Source organism: Empidonax traillii, unplaced genomic scaffold, assembly GCF_003031625.1.
Source record: "Empidonax traillii isolate 1590-97213 ecotype Southwest subspecies unplaced genomic scaffold, ASM303162v1 scaffold823:size356304, whole genome shotgun sequence".
In the NCBI taxonomy this organism is placed as follows: Eukaryota; Metazoa; Chordata; class Aves; order Passeriformes; family Tyrannidae; genus Empidonax; species Empidonax traillii.
The window spans coordinates 235,927-257,802 of NW_020956016.1; the positions used below are offsets into that span (position 1 = coordinate 235,927).

Here is a 21,876-nt window from a genome sequence, read left to right on the forward strand (position 1 = left end):
ACTGCAGCAGGTGCATTTAATGTGACCACAGGAATCAAAGCCAGCAAAGGCCTAAGCAGCTCATTTATTCTGCTCCTTGATACCACACTATTCCTCCCTGGAGTGAAGTAAAGCTCAGATGAAGGCCTTTCACCAGATCTACCAGAAGACTGTTCGACCCTCCATCAAGTCTCTGAAAGAAAAACCCTTCTGCCCTTCAGCCTTAAATTCAGCCCTCTGCAAACAACCTTCTTCCCCCTTGGATTTTACATTTTAACATATACAGACTGTTGCCTTTTCAGACAGATGCACTCCACACTCCAACTAATTCTGTTCCTCTTCAGAGTCCATCCTGGGCTTCATTGCCAAGTCCAGGCTTCCACTTTCCGGTCATTCCAAGCCTCTGCAATGCTGGTACGTCCTTCCTTCCTCCAGCAGCCTTCTCTCTCCAGAACCCACATGAAGACGTGCTTAGAGAAGGCCTTCGTATCACGCACGCACAAAACAGCCACGTTTCGCCTATTAATCTCCCAGGACGCGTAGGACGCGGCAGCTCTCACGACCACCCACCTCCAAGGTGAATGACACTCCATCCACTCCCAGCCTCTGGCACCGGGACGAATTCGCGGGCCTAAGCGAGCGGCCGGGCAGCGCTGATTGGCTGTGACGAGCGAGAGGGGCGGAGCCGGGAGGGTCACCGCGCTGATTGGCTGCGGCGCCGCGGGCGGAGGGCGGGTTGGGGTCGGCGGCCGTTGGCGCGCAGTTTGAAGATGGCAGCGGCGGCGGCCGCGGCCGGCGGGTCCTGCGGCTGCTCGGCTTTGCTGGCTCCGCCGGAGGCCGTGGCCGCCGACTGGATGCTGGAGTTCGCCTGTTCCTGCCTGTGCCAGCACTTCGGGGACAGAATCGGGGCGGAGTTCTGGCGGTGGAGCGACGTGGCGCAGGGTGAGTGGCGGTAGGGGATCGGGGGTGTTCCGCCGGCGCTCGGGGCTCTCGCAGTGCCGCCCCTGGGCCGCTGTGTCCTGCCTCCGGCAGCGCTGAGGAGGGGGGTGTTCGGCTCTTTCGAAGCCTTCAGGAGGTTCCCGGAGCACCGGGTAAGCTGCTGAGGCCGTTTGGTGGTGTCGGCAGCTCTCGCACACGGTGGCAGTGAAGCAGTGCAGGCAGAGTTTTTGTTTGCTTGTTTAATGTGCCGGTGTTCGAGCTCGATTGTTGGCGAGATAACCGCAGCTCCTGTGAGTTAATATTGTGGTTGAATGAAACTGAATCTTTCCAAGAAAATAGAGTGATTACTGAGGGCTCGGTGTTTAGGACTTTCAGACGTTGAGGTGAAGTCATTGCTATTAATCTGTCATCTTCATTCACCTTACCTGTACAACACGACTGCCTGTGTACCAATAGCAGCTGCTGAAACTGAGGCCTCGGATGCTGAGGGGGGAAAGGCTATCGAGAAGCTGAAGAGGATTTAGTGAAGAGATGCAAACGTGGTAAAAAGCAACGAGAGTAGCATTAAACACACCAAGTTCCACGAGTTTACTTCGGGGTTATGATAGAAGAAAAGAAGTATTTCAAGGAATGATACCCTGGCAGACAGAGGTGAAGTCTGGTAACTGTATTTTGAATGGAAAAACATATATTTAAAATGAGAAATCCACTTAAAAGTGAGAGTAGTTAACAGCTGGAAGCAAATGTCTAGGTCTCAGATAAATTTGATGGATTTATGGTTTTTTGTTTGTTTGTTGTGTTTTTGTGTGTGTGTGTGTTAGAAATAGTTTTCCTGAAGAGGTTTGGGGATATTTTGTCTGTATGAGTGTGTTCTTCACTAAAGTGAATGTGATAGTATGATTTGTTTAAAATCCTGGAAGGCATGGAGTACAATGGCATGCAGAATGATTAGTAAGGAGGTGATATGAGATATTGTAAGAGGTAAGAAATCTAAAGATAATTAAGTACATTGAATGGAGAGCTGCTAGATTAAATTATTCATGGTGCTTTTCTATGTTTAGCCTTGGGACTGTAACTCAGTGGGAGAATTGCACTGAAATTTCCTGAAGGTGGGAAGCAGAGGAATTGTACTGAAGTTTCATGAAGGTGAGAAGCAAAGGCACTGCCAATGCAGATGCAGACTGAAATATCTCCTGAGAAGAACTGGGACAATGGAGGACTGTGTTAGTAGAAACAATTAATTAAATAGTACAGAATGCAAGGTCAACATGCAGCTGAGAACTAAGAGGAAATTTTGAACTTGTTCCTGCTCTATTCAGCAACAGAGGAAAGAGTGGGGCATATTGGTGCTGTAAGATTATAAAGCCAGTATTGTAAATGTCTATGGGAAAAGCTAATCACAGCCATAAGATTCCATTAGAAAAGAGGGTGTGGGTTTTGGTGAGTATTTTTCATGGAAATACAGAACTATTACTCTTGTATTTGTCAAAGTGAGACCCTACTGAAATAATGATTGGTTGTCAACAAGAAGGTCAATTCAAACTGAAGGAAGGGCAGAAAGGTTGGAAGACAGAGGAAACAAGATGAGTGATTTTATTAGGAGATAAATAATATTTTTTTATACCTCAGTATACTGCCAAGTAGAAATAGCTAGGTTACCTGGGATTAAAGATTTAAAGACAGCGTGGCAAGGTTACATGCCTTGCTTGTTTCATCATGCGTTGGCAGGGTGTCACAGTCCATATACCTGAACTAGCTTGTGTAGGTATCTACATGGCAAGGAACTGGATTTATAGAATTTCTAATGAAAGGCTAAGATGAGAAATACATTTGAGTTGCAACAGGGAGGAAGTGATTTGTGATTGAGGATACTATTAACAAACAATTTAATAGAGAAACTGCCTTGGGTATGTGGAGGGAGAATTGTCTGGAAAAGATTACTAAGGCCGTGTCTCTTTCTGTTTGTCTGCATTAATAGTGAGTAATTGCTGCTAAGGACCTGGTGTCCACACAGTAAACATTTAAAGGTTTCTTTTTCTTTGGAATAGATCTAAAGGAATTCAGTTTGTGTAGTCAAGATTGTTCCATTGCACAAACCAAGCACAGGAGGTTTTCTTTAAAGAGACACCTCTGCTCTGAATTCAAGTGGTAATGTAGGTGCACATTAAGAGAACAGAGAAAGCTGAAAAATCTCAAGCTGCTTGCCAACACGACCCCTGTTGTTCTGTGGAATTGTTCACTTGTGATATTCTGCCTGCTTCCGAAATTTCAAAGTTCTGCCTTCATCTTCAGAGTATGGTGTTCGTCTCTATCATTGGACAAGCTTGAGTTGTTGTGTCCAAATAAGAGTTGGACAAACTCTTTCTGAAATTGAACTCTGTAGTCTGCCACAGAAGGTGCATAAGTGATCACAATGAGTGATGCTTTACTGCTGTTCTAAGCAGTGTCCTCTTTTTACTTCATATTTTGTCTGTAGGAATTAAAAGCTCCCATATAACCTGTCCTCACAGAAGTCAATGGAAATGTTCTTCCAACTCCAAATGACAATATTCTGCTTGATGTTAGGTAATCCATTCAGAGCTGTTTACTTTGTAATTTCATGCTTACCTATTCTGTGTAGGAGACGATCATACACTAATATTCACGTAGGCTGAGTATTTCCAAGTAAAACAATGTGTTATGTGCTCTAGTTGTGTCATTGCAAAACTCTAGTGTTCTGTGCTCCAGAATGCTGGCTTTTTTGCTAGGATGACACTGAAATGTGTACATAAACAATTCCTGGACTAGAGTGTTCTGTCTGCAACTTGGACAAGTAATATGACATGTTCTTCATAATTCTGTGACTTTGTTGGACACAAACGGAAACATAGGAAGTTTCAGAATACAAGGAAAAACTTTACTTTGAGGGTGACTGGAATAGGCTGCCTAGAGAGGTTGTGGAGTCTCCTTCTCTGGAGCTATTCAAAACCTGTATGGATGTGATCCTGTGCAACCTGCTTCACCTGAACCTGCAGGGACATTGGACTACAAAATCACAGAATGGGTAAGGTTAGAAGGGATCACAGTGAGTATAGAAGATATCCAGTGGCTCCTTCCAACCCCAACTATTCTGTGATTCACTTTTCATTTTGAACGTTACTGTATTTTGCTGTGAAGATGAATTATTATATCCAGCCCAATAAAATAAGAAATTCACAGCAACCAGCATGATGGGTATCAACTCATGATAGTTCCCATTCTAAAATATGTAAAAATTCTTGTGACCTTGCAACCTTGAAAGGAGAGTTTCCCTCGAAGATTTACATTTCTGACTGCGCTTTCCTTTTAGCTTTTAATGCTTTTTGTCTGTTAAATTGCTGTAGCAACATGTAAGTGTTACCAGTCTGCCTGTGGCTCGTGGTCTGTGGGCATTCCATGGAAGTGTACTCTGGAGCAGACAGATGTCTTTTGTCGTAAGCTACTTACCCAAACAAAACTTTATTTTGATGCCATGGTCTTTGAATCTGAATGTAAGCCTGTGATACATTTTACTGCTGCTTTGGAGAAGGGTATATTTTTCTGCTTAAGTTCTTAAATATTAAGTTTTTTTAACATGGACAAATACTAACTAAATGTGCTTCATTGGTTTCTTAATGAACAAAAAATTAGTAGATCATTAAAGTCTGATAACTCAGTGTCTAGAATATGTCTAGCCACATTGTGGCAGTAGGGGAGCAAGACTGACTTCTCATTTGTCTTCTTTTCCAGCTCTTATCAATGGCTTTTTCAAAATACCAACACATCAGAAGAAAAGAGTTTTTCTCTGTCAGCTTTTGATAAGAATTGCAAAAGGAAAAAGCTTCGGTAAAATACTCTGATTCTTTTTTTTTTTTTTTTTCCCACTTGTCTAAAAGTATTTGTGTGAACTTGCACAGAGGTGTATTAGATATGCTTTCACAGAGCCTTTACTGTACATATTATAAATACACATGTAGATATATATTTATATGTAAATCATATATATCTGTAAACACATATATAGATAAGTATGTGTAAATAAATGGCATGAACTCCACATTTTGGACTATCTTTATTCCACATGTGACTGAGTTGTATGCAGGACCAGTGTTATTCTGTGCTGACTGACTTAGCTGCTCTGAGTTTGAATTACTATATACTTCTTAAATTATCACTCTATTTTTGTCAGGGTGATATCAACAAAAGAAAAGACTGACTAGCTCTTAATGAGACATACTTGCAAGTTTAAAGCTCAGGATGTACGTTCCTTTCTTCACACATAACTAGAGGTTAAAGAAGGACTAACAGTAGGAATAAGAATATGGATGAAAAGGATGACTGCCCTTGTTTCCTGCAGAAGGCTGTAAGACTTTCAGCTGGCAACAGGTCCTTAGGGCTCTTTTTCACTACCATATCTCCTCTGGCTGTTTTTGCAACTAACTTGTTGATTCAGCCAAGATGATTTTGTTTCACACTGGAATTTTTGGAAGACTTAACTTTTCTTTGCTGCAGATTTTTACTGTTTGATTAAACTCATTGTAGGACTTGAGAAGCAGTCTTGCCAGCATGAGCATAGAAGAAACAAGTATATTCTAACCTAGCAGTGCCATGAAGGCTTGTTTTTATAAAATTAATTTCTTTATGTTGCTTGCCAGGTAATAACAGTTGTCTTGATTTGTTTTAGCTTGAGATTCAAATTCTAATATTTAAAGTAGTTCATTTTATACAAATCATGAAACTTTTCTGATAATGCTCTAAAACTATGTTATTGTGTATAACACTTGGGAATACAACTTTGCTGTGCATTTTTTTTATCAGTATAGAGAATGACCTGTGTGGTGAGGAAGATTGCATACACTCAGCAATTACATCAGGTGTAGCTGCACAGTGTAGATGGAAAGCTGCTCTATGGTAGCTTTCCTAATTTTTTTCTAATTATTAAACTATTTAATCTGTACTGAATCTTAAAACAGAGTAGGCTGTTTCAGATGCCAGCTCTTTTAAACACTTTGGTTTTACAGTATTAAAACAATCTTAATACAAAGTGTCATATTACTTGATTGAAACAATAAAGAAACATAAAAGTGGGGTTTTTTAATTATGTGTGTATATATGCACATAACACTGAAGTTTTACTGACTTACTGTAGTGAGTATAAAGTAATTTTTATTTTTTAAGTATTGCTTAAACTGTTTACTCATTCCTTAATGAAAAGAATGAGTTATTGGGAGAGATTCTTCTTATGTCATATAAAATGAAGGAATAAGTGGACCTATAGTTCAATGAACATCTTGATCTAAGCTGGCAGTGATGTGGGGAAAAAAAACACTTGTTCACCTGCTAGCTCCTCCTGCTTCTTTTACATTCGCTTGTACAGATGTGTAAGGACCAGACTGGGAAACTGTTTTGAGAGTGTTGAGGTGATGACTATTTGGCTAGGTCAGATCTCTGCCAGAACTGATCACTGATCCTTCTCACTGGGAGTTTACACAAACCTTGGTGTTGGCACAGTGGTACACTGACATGGGAAGTTGCTTCTGCCTATTCAGTGACACTCCTGTGAGTGTCAAGCTGTTTGAATTTCCCTCTTGGTTTAAGCACTTCAAATACGACAACTTAACAAGAACTTAAGACACGGAAATAACGTGATAGATTCAGAAAAAAACCCCAACCTTAGCATGGTGGTTATGTTACAAAAATTAACAGTATCAATACCAAATGTTTTGATAGCTGATGCTAAGCTTACTGTATTATTAATGCCAGCCCAAGTACCTAATCCTGTACTCAGCACTATTACAAGTGGCATTTTAAGTGAACAAGAATTAGCAGACACATAATATCCCTTAAAAATCAACAGTAATGTCATTAGCAAGGGTAGGAAGAAATAGTCTGTCTGAAAAGAAGATAGTTACTTCAGGTTCTTAAACACACCTGGAGAGAGAGACTATAAATTATTTCAGGAAAAAGGAATTCAACATATTACTATTTTACATTTAAATACTGTAATATTTTTAGCTTTATCCTTTAAAGTACTTTTTTTTTTTAATGTGCTTTTTTTTTTCCCCTCTAAGAATTACAGTTTGAAAATGGTAAAAAAATTTCACCTTTGGAATCTGCTCTGTCTTTCTGGACTTTACTTGAAAAGGAAGAAACTAAACTGGAAAAGCTTCATGAAGATATTCGTCACTTGATTCAAATTCAGGTCTGTGTGACTTACTCAAAATGCTTCAGGATGCTCCCTGTTCATTGGGAATGAGCTGGAAAGCTGCCCAGCAGAAAAGGAGCTGGGGGTGCTGGTCAATAGCCAGCTGACCACAAGCCAGCAGTTGCCCAGGTGGCCAAGATGACCAATGGCATCCTGGCCTGGATCAGCAATAGTGTGGCCAGCAGGACCAGGGCAATCCTCATCTCCCTGTACTTGGGATACTTGGCACTGGTGAGGCTGCACCTCGAGTACTGTGTCCAGTTCTGGGCCCCTCACTTCAAGAAGGACACTGAGGTGCTGGAGCATGTCCAGAGAAGGGCAACGAAGCTGGGGAGGAGTCTGGGGCACAAGTCTTATGAGAAGCATCTGAGGGAGCTGGGGGTGTTCAGCCTGGAGAAAAGGAGGTTCAGGGCAGACCTTATCTCTCTCTACAATGTAAGGAGGCTGTAGCCAGGTGCATGTGGGTCTCTTGTCCCAGGTATTAAGCAACAGGATGAGAGATAATGGCATCAAGTTGTACCAGGGAAGGTTTAGATTGAATTTTATGAAAAACCTTTTCACACAAAGGGTTGTAAAGCATTGGAACAGACTGTCCAGAAAAGTGGTAGAGCAACTGTCCCTAGAAATGTTTAAAAAAACCTGTGGATATGGATGAGGACATGCTCTAATGGTGAACATGGTAGTCCAAGGCTGATTGTTGGACTTGATGACCTCAACTCAAGTATTCTATGATTCTGTCTTACTAAAACAGAGCCCCTTTTACAAAATGCCTGGGCTATTAGCAGACTGAACTGAATTTTCAAAGTTTTAATACAGAGTAAATAAATCTGTACAGGGGACCTTTTTCTATCCAAAGCGGTTCCTGTTCGTACCAGTTCAAATTTGTATCAAAAGCTGCCAATCTGAAAAAAAAAATATATCACAATTGGTATCAATTTCAAAACACTAGTATCTTGAGCTATTCGTATAATATGAACAGCTTTTTTTTTTTTTTTTACTTAAAAATAATTATTTGTATTAGAAAACTTTTGATTTCAAAGAGGAGCATATAAAAACACATTGTCAACTACTGGGAATGTGAAAGTCTTTCAGGAAGAGACAGAAGCAGTGCTTAATGGGTAAGTATGGGACACTGCCTCAGTGAGGGTCCTTTTAAATGCCTGATGGAGAGGCTTTATACGTGGTGTTTAATATTACTTCAGAACTAACTTTTATAACTAGATAATTGTTGGTAACCCTTAAGTATATAATAATCTGAATTTTGGAAGTCTTAAAAAACTGTAGTATTGTGACTTTTCTTGGGTTTTTTTTTCTGATTCTCAGGTGAAAAGTGTTTCAGCATATCTTGTAATTATATTTGTTGCAGATTGTAGCAGGTCATATAGAGAATGGATATTTTAAGGAAGCTACTGATGTTCTTCAAAGGCTGTTTACGGACTCTGAATCAGATAAGGTAATAACTTTCTTAACTTGTATTAAACTCTCTTATTTTCAGTGGAGAAAGATGGGAGTGGGTTTCCAAAGCTAGCAAATGCTGTCTACATAACTTTGACCTAATTATTGTCCTTGTGGTCACTTACACACCAGTGGCACATTTAAATACAAAAGGAAATTTTTGGCTAGGGGATTGATGGAAATAATGGGTGATTTGGGGGAGTAAAATGCATCTAGCAGTGGGGTTTTTTTCCATTTAATATGAGGAGTGAGGTGACACTGCAGATTCTGGGAATTTAATAGCACTGTTTTCTCAGAGCAAAGGCAGTATAAACATGCCAGTAGAGACATAACTCCCTAATAATAGTCTGATGACTTCTGTCGCAGTGGACTCTATTCTTTACCTCTGTTGATTACTGTTCTATGTACTGAAGCATCACATCATTAGCTTCTCTAGTATGGACTGAATGTTGTTATGCCTCTACTTGGAAAAGACAACATATGTGAGTCAGGACAGTTCGTGGTTTGAAGTTGACTGCATCATTCTGAAAGATGAGTTTGAGTGTATATCTCTTTAAAATAATAACTGGTGCATACACCTGAATTTGCTGGGGTGGAGAAAAGAACGAAAGAGAGACTGCAGGCAAAAAGAAAAAAAAAATAAAAATACTGCCTGTGTCTTCATCTGGTATATTAGGACTCGTGCTCTATGGAAGTAGTAGCATGTGCATAACTTATTCTTCAGATATGCTCCTCATTCAGAGGGTTTGGTTGTTTGAAAAGTGTAGACTGTGGTAATAGTATTCAAATTCATAAATAAGAATGCAGCCTGTACACAGAAGTCAATTCTCTTGGCTGAATTGGTTTCTGTAAGACTCAGAGGGATTGGTAGACAAAATGTGAATTTCTGATTATCAGTATTGATATGTCCTTAAGGCTGATATACTAAGTAGTTCTTTTCCTGAACACTGTACACCCCTTTCAATAGCAGTGTTTTTGAGGCAGCAAATGAGAAAAGAGAACTCACTAATGAGTGGCTTTTACTGGGTGTTTCTTGCTCCATTGACAACCCTGCTTTCAATGTTATTCATAAAGAAAATGAGGATCTCTGGAAAGTTACACTTTACCATTTACAGAGCACATAAAGTAAATGCCCGGTATTATGCGTATTTTACTTTAGAACCCTTTCAAACTGTAGCATGAAGTTGTATAGACATATTCAGGAAACTATATAATCATCATGTTTACTTTCTGTATGTCCTGTTTAGCATAGATACGAAGTTTACTGCAGAATTTATGTTTTTTAAAGCTGTGGTTTTCTTAGCCTTTAAGGGTGAAGCTGGCAACCGTAATTAAAAACAAGGATCCATATGTTCCTCTTCTCCAGAGCTTCAGTTACGGTCTTTTAATAAGTAAAATCAAGTCCTACATAGAACTTTTCAGGAAAGAAAATGAAACTAACTTCTTAATACAGGTATGTCAAAAGCATTTTCAAAACTTTTCAAAAGAGTTACCTGATAAGATTAAATGAATTTATACTTTCAAGGGAGTTGTTTAGGCAATAATCAGTTATTGTATTAGATGAAAAGGAAGCTTTCTTTTCCTTTAGATTGTCTTATATTCAACCTTTTTTTTAAAATTAATGTGTCTTGGAGAACGTTATTAAGAATAAGTCTCCTCTAAAATATCTTCTATGAATGTTTTTTCCACAACTGTTTTGATTAGAAAAGTAGTTAGGAGAAAAACATAAGTAAAATAAGATCTGTCAGCAGTGTATGTTTAAGAGAAACAGTTCTGATCTGGGACTCCTTAAAAAATAACGTAGCTATATATTTACTACTTATTTTGTTTAGATCTGTATGACTTATATGAAAAATAAAAGATCGAGACCTGTTAATTTGGCTAAAAGCTTTAGGAATGTCAGAGAAGTTAGGAGGTAGAAAACTATTATTGCTGTTTTCCTGTAAATAAGAAAGGTCCTTACAAAGAATCTTGCTCAAAAGTGATTTAAAATGGGCAAGAACAACATTCCTCTTGCAGTTCATCTTCAGGAGGATTGTAAAGAATTTCTCTTATGTTTACTTCCTTTTAAAAAGTATTGAATTATTCAATTACAAAAGCACAGACATCTAAAGGTAATAAGAAGCAAATTTTAAATAAACAATCCTGAAGTTCCTCTGTGTTTTTCATTTTCTTACCTTAGAGACTAGGCAACTTATTAAATGCATTCAAAGTATAATACAAGGAATACCTTTTAATGGTTTCACTTGACTGTCAGTTTTCAAGTTTATTTTTCAAGGCTATTTCTTTGAGTGCAAGAGGAAATCAAGGTTTGGAGGTGTCAGAGAAGGCCCAGAACTCCACATTAGCATAGCTAGGCCCTCTGTTGTTGCACCCGCACTACCTGGCACATCTGTCCTACTTTCTGCACAAGCACTGCAAATCTTATTTTGAACAGAGTTATTCTAGGACATCTTTGTGATGAGTTCCCCCTTCTGTATAATACATAATGATTCCCCATCAGTGTTCTCTACAGAAGAGCACTCCAGCTTCAATTTTAATATCTCTTCCCTTTCTTCTAATGCCAGATGTAGAATATAACCATAGAATAGTTTGAATTGGAAGAAACTTTTGAAGATAGTCTAGTCCAACCCCCTTGCAATAAGCACAGCCATCTTCAATTAGATTAGATTGCTCAGAGCCATATCCAACCTGGCCTTAAATGTTTTCAGGCACAGAGCATCTACCTCATCTCTGGGCAACCTGTTCCATGTTACACCACTCTCATAATAAAAAAAAAACCCAAACTTTCCTTATATCTAATTTAAATCTTTCCTCTTTTAGTTTAAAACCATTAACCCTTGTCCTGTTACAATAGGCCCTGCTAAAAAGTTTGTCCCCATCTTTCTTTTAAGCACCCCTGAAAGTACTGGAAGATGCTATAAGGTCTCCCCAGAGCCTTCTCTTCTCCAGGCTGAACAACTCCAACTCTCTCAGCCTTTCCTCATAGGAGGAGATGCTCCAGCCCTATGATCAACTTAGAATCATTTTGATATTTTAATGCTACAAAGCAGATCACCTTTTAGGGTGTGTAGTGTTAGATGGAAGATGATTGGCTCTGCTTGCACAACTGGCAAGAATGAACTTGAGGACTAAGTTGGACTAAGTGATTTTTTTTTTTTTTGAGAGTGTTTTTATTACATCAAGTAAGTGGGAGAAATATAGGGAAAAGTACATATCTTGAGATTGTCTGGACATTCTATAAAGAGTAATGAACTACTACGTCCTTCTCTTGGCAATGGAGGAAAAGTAATCTTAGTTTGTGGCTGAAAGATGGGCAGGATATTAGAAAAAAATTTTTTGCCAGTGCGAGAAAGGTTATATTGCAAACCTAAGGTCTGATTAGTCATCTTTTGAAAGTGTTACAGGCATTCTTGATCCTCACATGTGCTACAGAACTTGATAAACTTGTGAGACCTGTCAGTTTTCCATTTCTAACCTAGTTACAAAAACAGACTTCAATATACTTGAATAGTATTTGCAGTCTTAGTTAATCTCCACGATATACTTCACACTTTCATAAGTTCACTCATTATGCAAGTATTCATTGTATTTCTTTGTGTCCATATAAATATCACTTGCAGCTATGACTAAAATTTCTCGAGTTATTAGTTGATAAAGATCTTTATGGGTTTCAATTTAGCAAGCTAGAGTTGTTTTGAAACTGCTTATTTTCATGGTAATACCTCTGAAGTGTTTGTGAAATAAGCACTGTTAGTCCTAATATGGAGTACACATATTAATCCTAGTGTGAACTACTATCTAGGCATCGGCTGGCTTTAATTTTAAGGTATCAATTCCATTTCTCACAGGAAGCCACAAAATACGCAGAGTCTAAAGGATTGGAAGCAACAGCATTGCAAAACCAATCTGTGAATGTCAGTGAAAATAACAAAAGTAATTTGGATACAAAGCAAAGGTTTGTATTAAGGATTATATTACTGAGGGGTGTACTTGGACGGTAACTTGAAACTTGAAGAATAAAGAGTAGGGAGAAGGAAGAATGTTAAATTCCAAACTGCTGTCCAATAGAAAATTAGCTACAAGCATATTCCCTATTTTCTTAAAATTTGGGCTCTTCTATAGTTGTTATTTTTGGCATTTACATCAAATAGCTTTGGTTAAGTTTAATTATTTGTAAATATACACAATTTTCAGTTTAAACAGCTGTCAGTCTTTTATAACAGTAAAAACATCAAAAGACTTTGCTTTTTTTAATGCTCGATTGCACACTTTTTAGTCCTGCCCTCCTAATTTTAGGCTATAAGTCACCTTAAGAAATAGAATAAGAAAATGGAATCAGTCTGTTACATTTTTCTTACAGCTGAACACAAGATTCTGCTGTTGATACTAATGTGAAGGGAAGTAGTAATGTTATTTTATGATTCTGGAAGTGTGAACCCTCAAAACAATTACATGCTTATTTTGGAATATTCTAATATTCTAGGTTTATTGCCTTGTTTTTAATGGAGAATATAACTGTAGTTTTTAGCTGGGATAGAGCTTCTATTTCTGCAATGTTATACTTGGAGTATTTGACATCATTTAGTTAAGGAAATTGACTCATGCAGACAGTATAGAGGAAGACATTTCATAAGGTTTGTTTGGTTGGGTTTTTGGTTTTTTTTGGTTTTTTTTTTAGAAGGACAGCTCATGAAACAATTATATCTTAGAGATATGATGAAAGACTTGCTAAAAAACCCCTATGGAAGTAATCTGTGATGAAAAATAAAGATGTGCAAAATGCCATCAACTTAAATGTGTGAGGCAAGATTAAGAAGGTTAATGGATTGATGGAGTTAAGTGTTTGTATGCTACTGTTTCTGTAGAGAGATCTTGTTTTTTTTTTTTTTTTTAATTTAAGTATTGTTGAATCATATAAATGGCAAGTTGCTGCTTAGGAATTTTTTTTTTCTTTTTTTCAAGATTGGTGAAAGAGCAACAGTATATCACAAATCAGTCCCCTGGAAGGTAAAATTTGCTTTTGTTGCTTTTAGTCATAGACTTTTCATGAAATTCTGTGTATTTTTACTCCATTCTATGTTGCTTGCAGGCCTTATTCAGGGCAGAAACACACAGGGAGCAGAGTTCTTCAGAGTGAGTATTAGTTTATTTTTACACTTTTGAAACAGTCGTGTCAAATACTTATTTCTAAGTGTGATTGGATTAATAAAAAAATGGTTATGGAGGGGAAAAACCCTCCTAATTTTTGTTTGTATTACCTATACAAGTGCAGGTTTGGTGGTTGATGTATTTAGGAAGCTGTGAAGTGGCTTCTCCGGCAACTCATTTTGTGAAATCATTCACTATTTTCTGGTTTGCTTGGGGTTTTGTTTGCTTTACTGTGATTTACAGTATTCTTTGCAAAAGAAATTCTTTCTGAATTCTGTGCTAGATAACTTTTGTGGGATAGAACTAAAGAGGTTGGCTGATTGGAAAAACAAGTTGTAGTGTAAAATGCACACAATTAGGATGTTTCTGCATTTTCCTGGTAACCCTAACTTAACAACATGGATAATGTAATATTTATTTTTAAGTAGGTTCTGAAGACTGTTAGCAACCTCTTACCACAGAGAGGTGATGTTATAGTTTCTGCATGTGGCCATGTTGTACATGGAAGGACAAACTCTTAAGATGCCTTGAATGCTTGCCACAGTTAAAACCTGATACATGTACTTGGAAGTAATGGAATCTGTATACAAAGAATCATAGCTCTGATTCCTTGTTACTTCCCATTCTCTCTGTGTAAAAAGAGAGCAGTATGTATAGTGAAAATGCTTTTACCAAAATGAAATGTTTCATTATAACGTACCAATTTTTACTGAATTAATTTAACTAATTAATTTACCTAATTAAAATATAATTCTTCTGTGAACTCTCTTGTATAGAAAATGTGGTGATTTTTTTTTTTTTTGAAGAGGCTATTTTTTGAGTCCTTGGACTATGGTGAGATTACTGTGTATTCATATAAAAAAGTATATTTATATGTAATCAGACACTGAAATTTTCACAATCTGTCATAACATATCAAAATAGGGTACGTTCTTGTCTCATGCACATGGTAGAACACAGAACTGCTGCCTTAATGGTGACTCCTCATTGTACTGGATTTATATTAACTGTCTCCTAGGTCTGAACAACTTGCAGAATGTGGAAAACCATGGAGTTTCAGCTGGTGGCCGAAGAAGACAGGTTTGTACCATTCTCTGTTCTAAATTGACATAAAATTAATCTGCACTGCACTGAATTTTTTCCCCAGCTTTATTTGACCTTCTCCAAAATTACTAGACTTAAGATTCTGTAGATTACTCAAGCTGTATGTGTGTGTGCTACAGCTCCTGAAACTGTTAAATCAGGCTTTTTTTTAAAGACAGGCAATAAAACTTATTCTGTGCACTTTCTAATATTATTGTTGCTAATGCTTCTGAGCCTTTAATTTGTTGAAATACACTGTTTCTAAAGCTTAGTTTGATTCTTTTTTTTAAAATGTGAAAAAATAAAACATTCTGTTGGGATTACAGAATTCAGGATATCATTTGCCCATGAGAATTTTAGGCAAACATCAAAGACTACTTGTTTTCCAACTTATAAGGTTGAATTATGGAATTGCTAAATATTTAATGGTTTGCTCATGTTAGGTGAAAACATCTATTTACTTGGGAAAATATTTTAGTTTTCATAAACCAAATAATAGGGTCTTCTTATAATGCTACATTTCAAATTGTCCTTTGCATTCTCTTCATGGGTGAGCCTACTTCATTTGATTACTTAAAATAATGCTGTTATGTTCCCTAATGACGGAATTCCCTGTTGGTGGGAAGTACAGAAGTGTATGCCTTAATAGAAGGCAATTTGATTTGGTGTCGGGGTAAACTCTTTCAAGCTAATTTTTGCACATAGCCAATTTTCATTCATAATTGTTCACCATCTTACCATGATAACTGAGGAAATTAATATTAAGTAAATGCATTGCCTTTGAATTCATTTTCATAATATCTCTTAGGAAGCAATTTGGAGTCTTTCTGTTTAGAGAACAGTACACATTACCGTCATACATCCATTTTGGTGTGAGCTGTTCCATTTTTCTGGTGTTCATTTTGACATTTCATTTTTTGTACAACAGGTAGGGCCAAACCTGCTCATGTTTTTTTTTCCAGATTGTCATTGAGGAAAGTTGTACTTATTTCTAGTTCTTTAGGCATTGTTACTGCAGTTGAAGTACTGGTTAAATGTTCAGTTACATAGTGTCCTCAGATTGGTTGAGGTCTTTATGAGAGCTCCTCTATCCTTGGAGGTTGAGTCCCTATAAACAGTTTTTCACTTTCCCACAAATCTCAGGAACAGTTAAATCACTGAGAGCCTCTTTAAAAGCTACAGATAGAACCAGTGCCCTAAAAAGAAAAAAAATAGAAGCACTTACTGGATTTGTTAGTTGCCTTTAAAAATATAATTAGTTTACCCCAAAGTATACTTGGATAGATACCTTGCTAGCTAATTGCTAGCAAGCATGAACACTTCCATAAAGCTTGTTTTCAACATCAAGATTTAAAGTATTTGGACCACAAGTGACAGCTAATTAAGAACTCAATTCACATATTTTCATGCTGAGGTAGTCTGTTACGAGGTCACCTACAGTCAGTGTATCTAGGTCTGTGGCTTATGCACACATCTTGTTAGAAAAAAATAGATGTTGTTTGCTTAGTTATGTTGTTGTATTTCAACCTTAATTGAAATGCAAAGAAAATTTTTAGGAAAATGCATTTGATAGTAGCAAGGAACTCTTTGAAAATTTTATAAAAACTTGAATGAAATTTAAGATTAAGAACTGTGTTTCTTTAAACACTTAGAAAAGTTGTAGGCATTTGCTGCCTCTGTGATATTTATGCCATACTCACTGCTAATGAGACTGCTAAGAAATATTGCATAGAAAGCAACGATAATTGGCCTTTTGCACAATAAATCTGCTCCTCTGCTTAATCATCTGGGTTATAAAATTGTCTGCATGCATGAAAGAATGCAATGAATGTCAGAGCTGTTGACTTCTAGAACTTCCTCTTCCATGTAGTCCCTCTTTCAATGTTGGCATTGTTTGCTCTTGTTTTGTAAATGGCATTTCATTGCAATGGTTCAGTGCCCATTTTCAGCCTTTCATTGCTGTGTTTTCAGTTAGCTGCAAATAACACTCTGCAGTGCCATTGAAAGCAAGCACACTTTATTTTCTCCTTCCTAAATTAGGGGATGCAAGTGTCACAGAATTTAGGGAACTGTTTGTACTCAATTTTATTTTATATCCTGTATTTGTATGGAAGTCCTTTGAGCTGTTTAAAACCTGACTGACAGTTTCTTTAAATTAAAAGATGTGTCTGAAAATCTGGATATTCAGAATTTAGTCAGACTTGTATGGGGAAAAAAATCCATATATTTAAACCTGAAGGAAAAAAGAGCAGAGTACAGGTTACTAGAGGAGGACTGATTCTAAGGAGTTAACAAGATTTTTAGATATGACAGGGTATGTCTCCACATTCTGCATGGCAAACTCCAAGTTTGCTCTGCCTGCATTCTAAGCTGGCCAGATGTCATGTTGCTCTGGACTAGGTGCTATGATGATGTGAGCTCAACTGTAGTGCTGCGTTATGTCTGGGATTTCAACCAGCCTTGGTAGCTTGTAACAGTGCAAAGCTGGAATCTCTAAAAGTGCTGTCCCAGAGGTGACAGTTTGTTGGTGAGCAGGGCAAGAGGCAAGTTACTGCTTTGTAAAGCTCCTCAGTGAAGAGAAAAGATGGCAGTCTCTGATTTACCTGTAAGGCAGGCTCCTCATTTATATGTTAAACTGAAGAAATTTATTTTACAAAAAAAAAAAAGCTCTATATAAGCAATTTAAAATCAAAACCAGCTAAACTAACCCTTTCAAGGCCAAATGTAACTAATCATTGCAAGTAACAATGGTTGTGATTGTCTCTGATTGAAGTATTTGAATTATCTGGTGCTCTAGGTCAAGATTAACTCTGCTACTTGAATAAAGATTTTATTTAGGAAAGTTTTCTGGCATGCTCTGAAACGAGATGAACTACATGATTCCAATGGAATCTCTGGCCTTTTAATAAAGTAAAAAAAAAAAAAAAAAACAAACCCAAACACAAAAACCAAAAGCCATTCACTGCTAATGTTGCAAAATACCTGTGGAACAGGAAGTATTGGGAAAAGGAAGTATTTTTGATAAAGGGTACACTATTTTAGAGAAGCTTTAGGTTCCTAACTGTTTAGAAATACAGCTGAACTGCTATCACTCGTAATTCTTTCACTGCTTAGTAAGGTTTGTTAGTGATCATAGTTTACTGAAGAGGCACTGATAGTTGCATTAAGCTGGACTAAGTCCAATTTTGAGATACAAGGTTTAGTCTTCATGTACCTCAGCTTCTACTTTGTGTAATAGTCACATTTTCCGTTGTTGTAGAATAATCAGGATACAGTTCTGATCAGGCTGAGTGTTACCTAAGCTGCTTCTCCCTCACACTCACACCCCTGCCTTTCATGTTTGAGTGCTTCTGACACTTCTAGCAACTTAAATTGAAGGGAAGTGGGGAACCATGCAGAATAACACTCAGTTGTCACCTGGCCCATTCCCAGTGTCTGAATTGATATAAGGCACACACCCCCTTCTCTAGGTTCACAGGCATGTCAATGTTTGCACATGCCCAAGTATGGGAACAACCTTTCTGCCTGCCTGGTATCCCTGCCCACATCACAGCCGTCCCATTCCTTCCATAGGTCCTTAACTGGTGCAGCTGGATGCACCAAATATGACCACTCTTCTGGCTGTATTGCACTGTATTCTTGCAAATTGTCTCCCTTTCAGGTAAAGGCTGAAATTTTCACTCATTCAAGGAGACAAAAAAAAGACAGAGGGGGCCCCTGTGCTTTCTGGGTGGCAGCTTGCAGTCACCACTTCTGGGATAACCCTCCAACCCAGGAATAACCAGTAACTCAAAGGAAAACTGTAAGACACACAAGGGCTCCTCTTGGTCATAACATCTGTTGACCCTCAGCTGAAGCCCCAGCAGGGATTTCAAAAGGTTCTGTACCTTCCAAGCAGTGGCAGGGATCAGCCCATGGTCTGCCTAAGTGAAGCAGGACATGTGAATCCCATTCACAGCAGCAGGTGCTGTTGTGGAAATAACCTGAATTGCAGTTTAGATAGGAGAGGACAGCGAACAGCAGCGACAGCCTTTGCTGATGAGAGTTCAGCCCAGCTGGGACAGCTACAGAGTTCTATAACTTTTACAAACAGCTTTTTCACAAAAATTGTGTCAGATAAGCAGCTTATGGTACATAACAACAGCAAATTCAGTTTCTCAGATGAGGAGGCTCGAGTCAGTACATTCTTTTACAAATAGTTCACTCCTTTGTCAATTTAAATCATTCTGACCAGCAAGACCATTAGCTGCAAATGCTTAACTGCTTTGGCCTGCAAAGGCCTATTCAAAATTAGCAATTTTAATTTCACAAACTGAACGTAAGTAATTGCAGTGCTTTTGATCACTTGCCTGTATAAATTTCGTAGTAATTTTATGAGCAAAAATGCTGACTTCTTTGCGATTTCAGAGCAACTCCAAAATCAGTAAAGCACAGGTGATGGTTAAATGTGGAAATAAGGGAGTCTTTTGGTTGGATTTTCAGCAGTCATTTGCTCATGACATGCACATAAACACATGCAGATTTTGTAAAAGTCTGGTAACTAATGGTTTTTAATATGGAATCTGTTGATGATCACAGAAATGCCAGCATGAGACCAGTGAAAATTGACCATTTGTCTCCTTTCATAACTTACTGTGGTCCATGAGACCATCAGGAGAAGCAGGGCCCCTCCTGTGCAAGAAGCAGAACTGAACACAAATAAATTAAATGGAACAGCTGCACAATACAATTCTCTGTGCATCTCAATCTTAATGTTTTTAAGTTTTTATTTATACTGTAAGTTAAGTCTTTGCGTTTCAGGTTTTGGGGGAATAAATTTAGAAAGAACATGCGGTCATACTGCAGTTTCAAGTAGAAATTGATACTTACTTTTTAGAAACAGTTTTTCTACACAGTTATTTCAACTGAGGATTCTGTCCTATGTTTGCATAGATAATGTGCAATTCAGTTTGCCTGAGGAGGTGTGCTGATCATACACCTGTATGATTAGTTGTGTATTAAGCAAGCAAGGATTTGAAGACATTTGCAGAGCATCAGATTCTAGCCAAATAAGTTGTTTTAAAATAATTTCATATTAAAGTTGCTAATTGCTATTTCAGAGTGAAAAAGTTGACTGCATCTAATACACCTTATACATAGACATATCAAAAAATGCAGTAGTTAAAAAAAGACACGATAGGATATATAGAATTTGTAAAGTTTTGTTATATATATATGTCTATTTTTATGAAGTTATGCTAAAGGAGAACTGATACTTTTCTGTAAATGTAAGATTTTTTAAATCAAGTATTTTATTTTAAAAATTCTGTTTTCTTTTACCCTACATGCAGTCTTAAAATTGTTTGTATTGAGGTACTTGTACCAAGAAACAACTAAGAAAGAACTGGAAGGGATTGCTTACAGATGTATAACTGCAAGTAATTTTCTCTTACTTTCATGAGAGAAAAGTCATCACCTGAAGATTAAAAAGCTTGTAAGTCATGCCAGCCAGACTTAAGTAGTGGGTTCAACAAATGGCCAAAAGCAAATGCATAGCTGTTAGCTGAGAATATGGATGATGTCACTTTCAAATGCAATATATATAATTTTGCTTCTATGAGCATTTTAAATATTGACTCTTTTTTTCCTAAGCACACTGAAATTCTTTGTTGTTGGTAAAAGGTGTCTTGATTCTCAGTCCCTAGCCTAACGTGTCACAGAATGCTTTCTCTTTTGCAGTGCATACTAGGATCAATCAAGGTTTGTCTTAGCTCAATTAGCTAATAAGGTACAATTTTGGAAAGCATGTTTTGAAGAAAGCAAAACTTTGCCCAGTATCTTTTTTCTTTTCCTCCTGCAATTTGTGAACATAGAAGCATGCCGTTTTCATTCCAGGTGATATCTGCTACTGTGTTGTAAAACTTGACTTGATAACCTTTTTGTTGTATTTAGTTTCAAGATTTAGATTCAAGTTCAAAAAAAAACCTCTCTGACATCTGTACTCTATAATAACTAGAGAGCAGTATGAAAACTTGCTTTTATATTTGCTGTAAGGTTACATTTTACATTAATACCTTTCTCTGTTCATATATCCAGTATTTTTCTCTGTTCTTCCTCTAGCGATGGACTTACAACGAAGACTTGGAACTGAAATCAGGAGTAAGGACATTTGGAGTGGGTAACTGGGCTAAAATTTTGGCCCATGGTGACTTCAACAACCGAACAAGTGTCATGTTAAAAGACCGGTGGAGAACATTGTGCAGGACTGACCTAGCCTAGCTTTCCAGAATAACAACTTATTTTAGTCTCAAAGTGTCCAGCAGTGTTGCTGTCCGGAAACATGAAACGTGAAGAATAGTAATAGCTATAAAACATTTATGTAAGCAAACTTGTTCAGGTGATGACCTTAATATGAAGCCAAATAGAGAGTGTGAACTTTAAGGCAGATGAACCTTAGCTAACAGTAAAAAAAGTTCCTTATTACTAGTTAAAAATGCTCATGTGTACTAGTGACATGAAGTTCTGAGAAGTCTACTTCCTTAATACTGACGGTGGACTCACCTATGAAGATGGGTGAACCTGAGAACTGCAATGTAGAGGAAGAATACTTATGCACTTGCAGTATAAACTATTGTCTAGATGATGCTGAGAAGGAACTGAGGATCTAAACTGAAATCTGGTTTTAACGCTCAAACTTTCATTTTTATTTACTCTTGCTATTTAATGATGACAGTAATTATCCTCAGACTTGAGAGTGTTTGACTGGCTCACTACTGAGTAGGAGCAGTGCTTGTAGACAGGGCAGTGGCCAATAGAGAATGTGAACTTCAGGAAAAGCAACTACTATGATTAGAAACATTAGCTCTTAATTACCAGAGAGAAACATGGAAATATGCTTCTAGTGTTCTAATAGGAAATCAGTCTTAGCGTTTTGTATTAAGGCAGAGAGTTTCCCAAAAGGCTTCTACTAAAGTTCTGAGTCCTTTAAAATTTGTTTAGGCTCCAGAAAATGCAGCATAAAAATGTAGATTTCTTGGCATTGATGTTAATATTCTTGATCTTTTTGTTGTTGCTGTCTTAAAGGTCTT

General features: G+C 37.5%; 1 protein-coding gene across 1 annotated transcript; it reads left to right on the plus strand.

Annotated features, from left to right (window-relative positions):
* Positions 1–749: 749 nt before the first annotated feature.
* On the plus strand, positions 750–21,732 carry TERF1 (telomeric repeat binding factor 1). The gene is made up of 10 exons (XM_027901922.1): positions 750–921; positions 4,666–4,761; positions 6,987–7,117; positions 8,487–8,573; positions 9,879–10,028; positions 12,427–12,533; positions 13,541–13,585; positions 13,668–13,711; positions 14,745–14,806; positions 20,909–21,732. Exons 1-10 carry the CDS (start codon positions 750–752, stop codon positions 21,065–21,067), a joined length of 1,053 nt encoding a protein of 350 aa, XP_027757723.1. The 3' UTR covers positions 21,068–21,732.
* Positions 21,733–21,876: the final 144 nt, after the last annotated feature.